Raw genomic sequence first — 11,454 nt, 5'->3', positions numbered from 1 at the left:
TATATAATGTTTTTTTTTTGTGTGTGCCAGATTAATATTAAGTGGAAGATTTAGTTGTGTTTAATGTTTTGTTATGCTAGTTTAGAAGACTTTCTGTTATGTTGGGTTTTTTTGGGGGTTACCATCATGGTGACGAGTGGAACATGACCGTAGTTTGCGAACATAAGTGTTTTAAATCGTTGTACAGTTTGTGTTATATTATACTGATACTGTTCACACATTGTGTTACCTACTAGCAAGATAGCATTTAATAGCTGATTACAACAAGCTAAGTTTTCCACTACATGATAGTCTCAAACTGGGTATGAATTAGCTTACTCATACATTATAATTGCTTTAACTTGAAATATCTGCATACAAAATGAAAGCATGCAAATTATGCTATACTTAAAAGTTAAATTTCTTAATTTAAAAAAGAAATGTAACTGATTACTTCAAATTATTTGAGTTTTGCCAACTTAATCGGATTTACAGTGTTAACGTAATTTGACGTTACTGTTTTACTGTATTTCAGATTAAATAAATGCAGTCCTGGTGGGCAGAAGAGACCTCTTTTAAAAATAGTTTAAAAAAAAAGAATGGGATAAGATATTTTATTTGTTTGTCTTTTCAGATAAAACACTGAGCTGATGGTAAAAACTATTTCTCAACTACACTTAAGACAATAATGAATAGAGTATACTAATGCACAATGTCATGTGTGGTGGGCCTATTTCTTTCCAGTTCTGGGCTGAAATGCGGTTTGCCTTCTGCTTTTTTGTTGGTCTTGCACCAAAAACAGGAAGTGTTTTTGACTAGTATGACTAATATATACAATTAAAACAAGGGAAATTAACTTTTGATGTTAAAAGAAAACCACACATAAATGCTCATCACTCATGCAAAATATCACAAGAGAAAAGATTTACATTTAAAACAAACTCACAAGCAGACATTTCCCCAGTAACAGGTGGTTTATTGTTCAGTACAGTCAAACACTGGACAGACACACAGGCTGGAGTGACATAAGCAATATACGAAGTAGCTTCTTTTTCTCAAATTAAATGAACATGCATGTACTGTCCTTGTTTTTTCTGTATATTGAACAGCACACAATTCAGAAAAAAAAATCGGTCGACTTCAAATGTGTGACAGAACCCTAAAGATTTGATATTAGTAACATCAATTAAATCATAGTAGCGCTGCTTTTTCAGGCTTCATCTTTCTTTCTAAATGCCTGACTGACATTTGCATGAATATTGTATAAAAATAAATCATTTGTCTCACTTTCATCTTACATGTACAAACGGCAAACATGACGTTATCACAAACATATTTGGAATTAAATAATACTGTGAAGAAACAGATCAAAAACTCAAGACAATGACTTTTCAGTATCCAGCTGCGCATCCAGTCATCTATAAAAATGATATTTACACTTTCAAATGACCCTTTCGCTTTGTAGAAATGTGCTCAACCACAAAAAAAAAAACCCGAACGCCTCTGGGGTCACGACAGTATTCAACAAGAATAAAAAGACCTCAGTCATTGGCTTTTTGTTCTTTTAGTGGTTTCCTAGCAGATTTAGACCGGAACCAGCTGATATAAAATCACATGAAAGATAAAAAGAGCTAATGAAATCATGATCCTAAACATGACACGATATAATGTAAGAGCTTTTAAAAGTCAATTTACATAATTTGGCAAGTCATGGTATCCTGAAGTGCTTATTTGTAATGAAAAAACGACATTCCTTTTTTTTTTATTGCAATTCAATAAAGCATTTCTAATGGAATTCTGAAATATTTTCCTCAAGAAAAAAACAAAAACATTTAAAGCTTAGACATCAGTCCATTGAAATGTGTTGAATTTCCTAACACCAGAGCCAGCTCTGGATGAAATGGTACAGTAAAAATACAACTAAAGAAAACGAATGAATCTTGATTTAGCTTCAGAACTCGGCTACAGCTTTACAAATGAACAGCATTGCACAAAACGCTTACAGTCGTTGATTTCACATTATAACAGGGCTCTACCACCACAAAATGGGGCGAACAAATCAACAGTCAAAGCAACTAGACAACTGCATGCACTAGGTTTGCCTTCGTTTATCAGCTTGTTTAAAACACGGAGTGGTTTCATTTCAGTGTTGAGTGATATTGTAAGGGTTGAAATTCTTCGAGACTGACGGAGTCTAAAAACTGGACCCACTACATAGTATGCAATGCGAAGGCAGATGAGGGGAACTAGGTGTGGCTCTCGGTGCCATTAGGAGTGAGCTTGGTCTTGTGCTCCACCCGCGGGCCTCTGGCCGAATACTGGACCAGCAGGAAGGGCTCCTTGGTTTCGCCTTCTCCGACGATGCTTTCCTCATCTTCAGACTGACCGATGCGCTGCAGCCGCAAGTAGCACCAACAGGCAAGAATTAAAGCCCCCAGTGCGGCGACGGCGATGAGTATGACAATAATGGTGACGACCCCAGTGGTGGGGCTATGATCCATGATAGACATCCTGTCAGTCGAGGGAAATTCAGTTGCTGGCCTTCACAAGTCCACCAGAGGCAGTTCTGCAGGGTTCGTGTAGGTTTGGCTGATCGCTCCTCCTACATCTGAAAGACAAACGATGACTGACAAACTCAGGATGATTCTTCACTGTAAAAATTTTAAAACATTGTAATTTTAGCTGTAAAAGTCTAAAAATGCTACAGTAAAAACCTGGTTGGTGGTAAGTTCCCTTACTACATTTGGGGCAAAACTATTAGATCTTACATTACATTTCATTTCACAGTAAAATACTGTTAACTGTGACATTTTTGAGAAGGGTAGAGCTGCAGCCTGGAGATCTCCAAATCGGGGTGTGGCTTCTCCCCATTTCTTCTTCAGATCTTCTCATTTTGGAGATCTCGGGTCTGCAGCTATACCTACTTGCCATTTTTGGAAGTAAAAAAAGAACAAATCATCTAATTATTTGCAGTGAAAAGCCGTAAACTGACATTTCCAGAATTCCCTGTGTGACACATTTGTGTTTAAAAATTTAAAAATAATAATTATGTTTAATAATTATAATAATGCTTCTTCTTAGTTAAAAAAAATAAATAAAATTATGTGCATTATGGGTTTGCATTATGGGAGTCATTTGAGTTACCATGATGGTGTTTTGTATATGTAGGGCAGGCTATACATGACAAGACACTGTGCAACTTCCATGATTAAGTGTTTATCATAGCTTGAGGACTAGCGATTAAAGGTATAAAACAGATTTTAGTACCTTAATTCAGCAAAAAAGAGCTGTAAGATTTTCCAGTCAAAACATGTTAGCCTATCTTTTGTTTTAAATTGTAAAATGTACAGGCTGTTCTGTAAATGTGTTTACATTTTTACTGTATTTTTACAGAAACATTCCGGATAGCCTACCACAGCTGCCACTTTTGTTTGTTTTTTAGTGTACAATTATCACATGTTCCAAGAAACTTCCTGAAAATGTTCTGCTTCTTGAGATATGCGACAAACATTTCATTTTTCAACTTTACCTGCGTCACAGTTAATTAAACGTCATGGTTCCTTAAAGCCACAGGTTACGCAACGCATTTGCCACGAGCATCTTGGCGAAGACTTTCCATTTTGCCCACGCGCCAGTGTTAAATGCGCTCGAGCTTGAATTAATAAGAGTGGCACGAGGCCTTTCCGGTCGCACTAACTGAAGCAACATACAACATTCATGCAGCACAGAGCTAACGTTATATCAACAAAAAATGACAGCAGCAATTATCGCTGCCGCCGTTGTTTAATTGTTTTTGCCCAAACAATGCTTTTGAACGGAAAAAAATACACATTTGCCACAAAACAGCGATTTTACGCGATCTAAACAAGCCCTAGACGTAATGGACAGCTTTTATCAAGTACAATTAGAGATATAAAAAGAAGAACAGAAGGTAATTTAAAGTCAATCTTACCTATACTAGGCCGATTTTTATCAAAGAATAACACTTATGTGCGTTTTGCGAAACATTTCGTGCAATCACGATAGTTCACGCTCGCGCGCGCTGACAGATACAAAAACACAGTCCGCGTCCAGTGATCCAGATGTTATGTTATATACAGCAACATCTAAATCCACTCGCTTACATATCCAGTCCGAGCAGATATATAAATAAATAAATGCACACAGCTTGTCACTGTGCAGGAAATGAGATCACGGCTGCAAAAAGGCAAATATCCAATCAAATCTAATGGTGCTCAGTATGCAGTACAGAAGGACTTCCATTGGGGGTGATATTCGTTTTGCATTCACAGATAAATGGAAAGAGACTAACTTATGTACATAGACAGTAAAATATGTATTTGTGAACATGAAACATTGCATCTTTCTACACCTTTCCACCTACAGACATGCACTAGCCTATATCATGTTTTGCACGTATACTCTCTTCTGCAGGAGGGTAATTTTTACAGAATAACATGTGCACTATCTCTCGAAGTCCTTTGGGGGAGAAAGATAAAAATAGAAAAAGCAAAATACAACACAACATATAGAGACACCATAATGTAAAAAATAAAATAGTGCTGTCAAATCGATTAATCGTGATTAATCAAATCTAACACAAACTATTTTGTTTATATATACATGCATATATATATATATATATATATATATATATATATATATATATATATATAATAGCCTGTGTGTGTGTGTGTGTGTGTGTGTGTGTGTGTGTGTGTGTGTGTGTGTGTGTGTGTGTGTGTGCAGACACATCTATATCTAAATATATGGGTGTTTACACACACACACACACACACACACACACATATGCATATATAAATAAAAGTTTTAGTTTATATATATATATATATATATATATATATATATATATATATTATATATATATATATATATATATATATATATATATATATATAAAAATGACATATAATAAAATATATATAATAAAAATAAAATAAATTGTATTCTTACATTACCTACAAATATAATTAAATGCACAATGTTTTACTTTTTTAATTCCGTGTCTTTCAAAGAAAGGATATGCACTTTTTATTTGTATCAATATGTACTACTGACACTTCATACATTTATATATTCATGCAAATGCAAATAAATATGTAAATAGATGGATAGAAATAGAAATAATGGAAACAATGCCAGCCAAACCAAAAGCTATATCATTCTTATCAAGGCATTTAACCAAGAGAAGCTCCTATATTTCCCCCCAAGGTAAAGATATACGAGCACAAATAAATAAAGTAGTGAGTAGCTACTGAACCGAGTTAACAGGTTAACACTAACCAGCAGTCTCGAGGGACTCGCTGCCTGTAACTCATGTGACCAAATACGGAACTTGAGGGAAGGTCGAAACATCTCGCTTTTGTAAAAATCCCCAATTGCTACTTGTCTTTACCTATACTGTAAAGATAGACTTCACATGACGCATATAATATAATCGACACTTTCCAGTGTGGTCTTAAACAGAGCTCAGCCCACCCATCTGTATTGCGGAAATACAGCAAGTAGGCTACGTAACAGAACTAACAAACAGGAAACGTTTCCTTTATCGCTCGCGAGTCTGTTCACAAGAAAACGAAACAAACAGTAAGTGTGTAACGTTATTCCTTTCAAGTAAGTGTTTCTGTCTTCTGACCGATCGTCGCTTTATCGTTTTGATGTTACAACTCTCACAACTTTATTACCATTTGTAGCTTAGTTTTTTTTAGATTACTTGTATTCTCAGAAAAGTGAAGCTTGCGCTGATCCTTCAGGAATTGTGCAATACTCTGAATAACGAGACAGTACAATAACCACTGTTCTTATATTTACTAAAACGCTTTTGTTGATTTGAATTTGAACCAGCAGTCGAGGCGATGGCCAGCGCACCCCCAATGGAGACAGGAACACTTGTGGGATACCCGCCTCCTCCATCATATGATGAGGCACTGGGATCAAACCCAATGTACCCAGCAGGGCCCTATGCTCCGGCTGACCAGAAGGCACCTGTGCCTCCATATCCACCACAAGGCTACGGCCAGATGTATCCAACACCACCCCAACAAGGTCAACCTGTCACCGCCCCTGTTGGTAATGGCTTTCACTCTTTCAACTCAATAATGTCCACTATGGTTTCGGACACCACAACAAATGGCTTTTCCTTCGAATAGGGGGCGATTTCAGACATAGCTGCCTTTTTAGGGTCTGTTTTCATGGAGACTCCTGGATATGGCACTCGGTTGAGAATGTCTTTGTGTGGTCACCATTAACTCCGAGTTTCATACTCCGGGTTGACTGACCTTACTTCAGACACCGGTTTTTGAACCTGCTTACCTTGAGTGAGCAAGGTTTGGGTTAATTAACTGAGAGTTAAGGGTAAACCTTGCTTTCTGAAATACCAACCGAGATTTGTGCTTGTCCTGCTGAACCCACAATAATAATAAAAAAAATATGTTGATAATTTCTTTTAAATATTTATATTTCTTTATAATTTAAATAAAAATATCTTGCATAGGAAATTATATTTAATGTAAAATCTTTTAATATTTTTTTTTACTTTTTATATATTTGATCATCATATATATATATATATATATATATATGAAGAGTTCAGATGCAAAAGCCTCTAAGTGCCATCTGTAATTTTCTTCCAGAATGATCATTTTTATCAAGCTCGTATATTTAAGTTCAGTAATTTCACTTAAAGGTATAGCGGAGGATGTTTTACTTCCTGGTGGGTAGTCTAAACTATTGGTCCTCCTAATTGTCAATCATTCTGGTGAATCAATCAAACTTTTCAAAAAGTGGAGAGGGCGGGTCTTATCTAAAATTTGGAAAGATCCTCCGCTATACCTTTAAATGGCAATGAAAATTACCTATTGTCATTTAAGTGAAATTACTTAAATATACGAGCTTGATAAAAAAAAAGATCATTCTAGAAAATTTCAGATGGCACTTAGAGGCTTTTGCATCTGAACTCTTCATTAATATATATATATATTAATTTCCTTTCACATGATTATATTTAAAATCCTTATTTTTTCAATAGGACAAATATATCTTTCATTAAACATTTTCCTAACAGAGTTAAAACCAATAAAAGCACACATACATCGGCTGCGTCCAAAAGCTTAGGCAGTGACTTGTCTCGATCGACTTTGCAGGCAGTGTTTGCGCACGAAAACACCTCAAGAAACTGATCTCGGACAGACTTCTGAGGCAGTGCAACAGTTTAATGATCTACAACTAAACAGATAGACCTTTGGTGAAAACTTAATGAATATTTAATTACTACTATGGTAGTAATTTCTAGCTAGAAATAACAACAAAAGTGGAAAAAGTTTACACAAACTGACCACCAACCAACTTTCAGATCTTTATTTTTATCTTAACTGTCACAGAATGTAAAGCACAGTATTGTGGGATATCATAGGGAGCAAAGGATACATCTATGATCAGATGAAGGGATCTCAGGAGACAGGAAGTGAAGCTAACATTGGATTGGGACCTACCTTGGAACGCGTCCTTTCCAACATTTCCAGCATTTTTCTGCTTTCGGACACGGCCATGATCAATACCTGAGGCATTTTCACTAGCCTTCCCGTTACTGATCATGTTAAGGTGTTTTTTTTTCTTCTTTTTTTTCTCTCTCACACTGTTCCCAGTACATCTATTTTTTAGTAAGCCCTTGATATTTGAACTGTTAGTGTATAAGAAATCTTTCACTTTGAATAATAATAAACATACACAGCACAGTATTTCTAAGCATTCTTCTTGTTGTCCGTCAGTATCGGTTCAGACCGTGTACGTTCAGCCTGGTCTGGTTTTCGGGGATGTTCCAGTGCAGGCAAACTGTCCAGTATGCCAACAGAACGTGATAACCCGTTTAGAGCATACATCAGGAGCGTTAGTCTGGCTCTCTTGTGCGGGCCTGGCCATTTTTGGGTAAGATAAAGCATTGCATGATATCCAGTTTTGGTCTTTAGCACAAGGACATCCCCCTGATTGTTCTGCTCGTGTCTCTTGTGTTGTAGATGTATCTACGGCTGCTGCCTGATTCCCTTCTGTGTAGACAACCTGAAGGATGTGACACACTACTGTCCGAACTGCAGCAGCGTTTTAGGATCCCACAGGAGACTCTGAAGTGGTCGTGAAACACACCTACTGTGTATTTATAAAGGAAAAAAGGTTACAGTGAATCAATTATTTAGCAAGTGGCGTTTCAATATCTGGGTATCGACACTGACATGTATTCAAATATAAACGCACACCTAAAAATACTTTTCTTTGTAAACTGATTTAATTGAAAAATAAATGTAATCTTTTTTTTACAATTGTATTAATGTCACAATTGTTAAGTAATCTCTGTATGTGATTCGTGCATAATTACAGTACAATTATGCTCAGTTAATCAAACTAACATAGAAAAATATCACATGTATATAAATAAATACATCTATGCTTTCTCACTTAAAACGCCTGTTGTGTACATGTTTTGTGACTTCTATTTGCTCCCTTAGTTTGCCTAGCAAATACTGTGAGAGCACAGCGCTGCACAAAGAAAACACATCAGTGAAACAAGATTTAGGGCAAAATCTGCTGGAGTTCTTCTACTTCATAGATCCAGTTTTTCCGGTGAATCAACGCATTTTCAGAAAGATCTGCCATCTTCACAGCACGCAACACTGGCTCTGGATTGTGAGACTGGATGACACCCATAACCATGACGTATTTACCTGCGGACAGAAACAATCTATTTGTTTTCATAGGAAAGATAGTCTGATAACACTGCAAATGCAAAAATAAAAATGCCTCAATGGTGAAAAGGATCTTCTTTGTGGCATGTTCGCTGATGTAACCCAATTAATATTCACGAGTAATACAGGGCAAGTAAATAAGCACAAAGTGACACTAACAGTATTGTTGTGGGCCAAATGACTGACTATGCACTATGAACTCATCCCTCTAGTGTATAATTTTTATTCGGTTATTTTGTTAGAGTCTAATGTCCTCCTCGCCCTCTCTAGATCGTAGGAAGTCTGTGACATGAAGTGTCCAATGAAGTGCACTTTTTCAGTGTGAAAACACTACTCACACTATTTCTATAAAATGACATAGAATAGTGTATAAGAACACAAACTGGGTTCGCACCTTATATTTTATATTCACTTTATATGTACAGTACTGGAAACATCACTTTTTTTATGTTTTTGAAAAAGGTCTTATGCTCAAAGCTAAATTGATCAAAAATACAGAAAAAAAAACAATGTTGTGAAATATTACAATTTAATAATAATGGTTCTCTATTTTAATATACTTAATTAAAATATAATTTATTCCTGTGATGCAAAGCTGGATTTTCAGGATCATTACTCCAGTCTTCATTGTCACATGTGACATCCAGTCTATCACATGATCCTTTAGAAATCATTCTAATATGATGATTCATTATCAAAGTTCTGCTGCTTAATATTTTTTCATAACCTGTGATACTTTTTTAGGATACTTTGATGAATAAAGTTTTAAAAAAAGAAGCAAATTTAAAATAGAAATCTTTTGTAACAACAACAATATACACTATTGGTCAGTAATTTGGGGTCAGTAATTTTTTTCTTTCTTTTTTTGAAATAAAGCAATACTTTTATTCAGCAAGGATGTGTTCAATTGGTAAAAAGTGATAGTAAAGAAGATTTATATTATTAGAAAATATTTTTTTATTTTGAATAAATGCAGTTCTTTTGAACCTTTTATTCATCAAATATATTAGGCAGCAGAACTGTTTCCAACACTCATAATAAATCAGAATATTAGAATGATTTCTAAAGGATCATGTGATAGACTGGAGTAATGATCCTGAAAATTCAGCTTTGCACCACAGAAATAAGTGATAATTTAAAGTATAATAAATTGAAAACCAATTATTTTAAATTGTAATATATCACAATATTATATATTTTTTCTGTATTTTTGATCAAATAAATGCAGGCTTGATGAGCAGAAGAAACTTCTTTCAAAAACATAAAAAATAGTAATGTTTCCAAACTTTTGGCCTGTACTGTATGTATATATATATATATATATATATATATATATATATATATATATATATATATATATATATATATATGTTTGTTTTTTGTTGTTGTTTTTTTTAAGAACAATTTATTTATGTTTTGTAACAATATGCACAAATCATTCAAAAGTTTGGGGACAGTCATTTTTCTCTTTTCTTTTTTGAAAGAAATTAATACTTTTATGTAGCAACTAGCAAGGATGGGTTAAAATGATTTTTTTTAAAAGTCAAGATTTATATTGTTAGAAAAGATTTCTAGAATGCATGCTGTTCTCTTTAACTTTTTATTCATCAATTCATCCTGAAAAAAAGTATCATAGGTTCCAAAAAAATATTAAGCAACAAATAACACATATTTAGCAACACATATTTAGTTAGACTTCCTTTTTTTCCCTGATATTCATCATTCCACAGGCTCAGCGAAAAGATGAATATCAGAAAAAAGGAAGTCCATCTAACTAATAATATTACAGACCTTATGTAGCCCCGCCCCTTTTCAGCGCTGCGCTTGTTGTCTTTTGACTTCCGGTCTGTATTTTCACAGCGATCTTGCGTATTTTGAATGAACGGCTCGTTTTAAAATCTTACCGGTCTAACGTTACTGACATTTGTTAAGACATCTGCTTTAAACATTGCAATCCTCATGATAACTTTAGTTAACTTTACATTAAGTAAATCCACTTCAAAAGCTAATTACTCCTGCGTCCTGCCATAGAAATATACAGAGCGACCGCAAAAAAGGAAGTTCAAAGACAATAACGTTATTCTAAAGATGGACTTAAACATTTTTGAAAAGCGACTTACCAGGATTTAGGCAGGGTTTTCCTTTCGGCACGCTGTTGATGCCGCTGACGAGGAAGTTTCCTGTCTCGTCCAGAATGAGCACCGTGTTGTGATCGGGCTGCACCTCCAGCACTGTCCCCTGCATCCAGACCATTGACACCTGTAACGAGCTCCGCTCACCCGCTCCCAATCGTCGAATAACATACTCTGACCTCCCGCTGGATGTTTGGCACTCTTTCCCTTCACGCAGCTGGCTGGATAACACTTTCACTGGAGGACTTCGAGTTTTTTCTGCACAGAGAACGCTTGCTCCCATCATCTTTTATCCTTGCTGCCGCTGGTGAAAAGCGCGCTATTTTTATTTTAAATGAACCGGACGTGACGTGACGACTTTATTTCAAAATAAAGGCTCAGAGTATTAGTAGAATAAGTGTAACAGAAATGTAACAAAAACGTATAACTATGTATTGTTGTTATTATGTACAGTAACATTGATGTATTATATTGCTGGGTAGATTACTGATTCCAGATTACATTACAATTATTTGAGTAAGTAACTTAGTCCATTACATTACATTTTACCCCCGGATTCACAGACAAGGCCTGGGACTAGTCCCAGA

The 11,454-nt window shown here is 35.4% G+C and overlaps 3 protein-coding genes across 5 annotated transcripts; 1 reads left to right on the top strand and 2 right to left on the bottom strand.

The window, feature by feature from the left end:
- Positions 1–934: 934 nt before the first annotated feature.
- On the bottom strand, positions 935–4,177 carry snn (stannin). Of its 2 annotated transcripts, none has more exons than XM_082190014.1 (2): positions 3,932–4,177; positions 935–2,587 (listed from the first exon to the last, which is right to left on the bottom strand). In XM_082190014.1, exon 2 carries the CDS (start codon positions 2,487–2,489, stop codon positions 2,226–2,228), a length of 264 nt encoding a protein of 87 aa, XP_082046140.1. In that variant the 5' UTR covers positions 2,490–2,587; positions 3,932–4,177; the 3' UTR covers positions 935–2,225. The 2 variants fall into 2 exon arrangements, with proteins under 2 accessions (XP_082046140.1, XP_082046141.1); XM_082190015.1 differs by lacking the exon at positions 3,932–4,177 and adding an exon at positions 3,509–3,925.
- Positions 4,178–5,339: 1,162 nt separating this feature from the next.
- litaf (lipopolysaccharide-induced TNF factor) lies at positions 5,340–8,454 on the top strand. 2 transcript variants are annotated; one of them, XM_082189807.1, is made up of 4 exons: positions 5,340–5,586; positions 5,848–6,069; positions 7,767–7,923; positions 8,013–8,454. In XM_082189807.1, the coding sequence occupies exons 2-4, from the start codon at positions 5,856–5,858 to the stop codon at positions 8,119–8,121; spliced, it is 480 nt and encodes a 159-aa protein (XP_082045933.1). In that variant the 5' UTR covers positions 5,340–5,586; positions 5,848–5,855; the 3' UTR covers positions 8,122–8,454. The 2 variants fall into 2 exon arrangements, with proteins under 2 accessions (XP_082045933.1, XP_082045932.1); XM_082189806.1 differs by having other exon boundaries at positions 5,341–5,586; positions 5,845–6,069.
- rmi2 (RecQ mediated genome instability 2) lies at positions 8,150–11,174 on the bottom strand. Its single transcript, XM_082189909.1, has 2 exons — positions 10,856–11,174; positions 8,150–8,714 (listed from the first exon to the last, which is right to left on the bottom strand). The coding sequence occupies exons 1-2, from the start codon at positions 11,151–11,153 to the stop codon at positions 8,563–8,565; spliced, it is 450 nt and encodes a 149-aa protein (XP_082046035.1). The 5' UTR covers positions 11,154–11,174; the 3' UTR covers positions 8,150–8,562.
- Between the last annotated feature and the right edge of the window lie 280 nt (positions 11,175–11,454).

Source organism: Leuciscus leuciscus (assembly GCF_965113295.1).
Source record: "Leuciscus leuciscus genome assembly, chromosome: 1".
Lineage (NCBI taxonomy): Eukaryota > Metazoa > Chordata > Actinopteri > Cypriniformes > Leuciscidae > Leuciscus > Leuciscus leuciscus.
Note: the sequence above shows the minus strand (reverse complement) of the source record. Positions and strands in the feature narration are given on the sequence as shown.

Coding starts and splice junctions, on each gene's coding strand:
- snn (XM_082190014.1), bottom strand. CDS start 2,489: ATGTCTATCATGGATCATAGCCCCACCACTGGGGTCGTCACCATTATT.
- litaf (XM_082189807.1), top strand. CDS start 5,856: ATGGCCAGCGCACCCCCAATGGAGACAGGAACACTTGTGGGATACCCG. Junction 6,070..7,766: donor ACCTGTCACCGCCCCTGTTG/GTAATGGCTTTC, acceptor GTTGTCCGTCAG/TATCGGTTCAGACCGTGTAC. Junction 7,924..8,012: donor GCGGGCCTGGCCATTTTTGG/GTAAGATAAAGC, acceptor CTTGTGTTGTAG/ATGTATCTACGGCTGCTGCC.
- rmi2 (XM_082189909.1), bottom strand. CDS start 11,153: ATGATGGGAGCAAGCGTTCTCTGTGCAGAAAAAACTCGAAGTCCTCCA. Junction 8,715..10,855: donor AAAACCCTGCCTAAATCCTG/GTAAGTCGCTTT, acceptor TTCTGTCCGCAG/GTAAATACGTCATGGTTATG.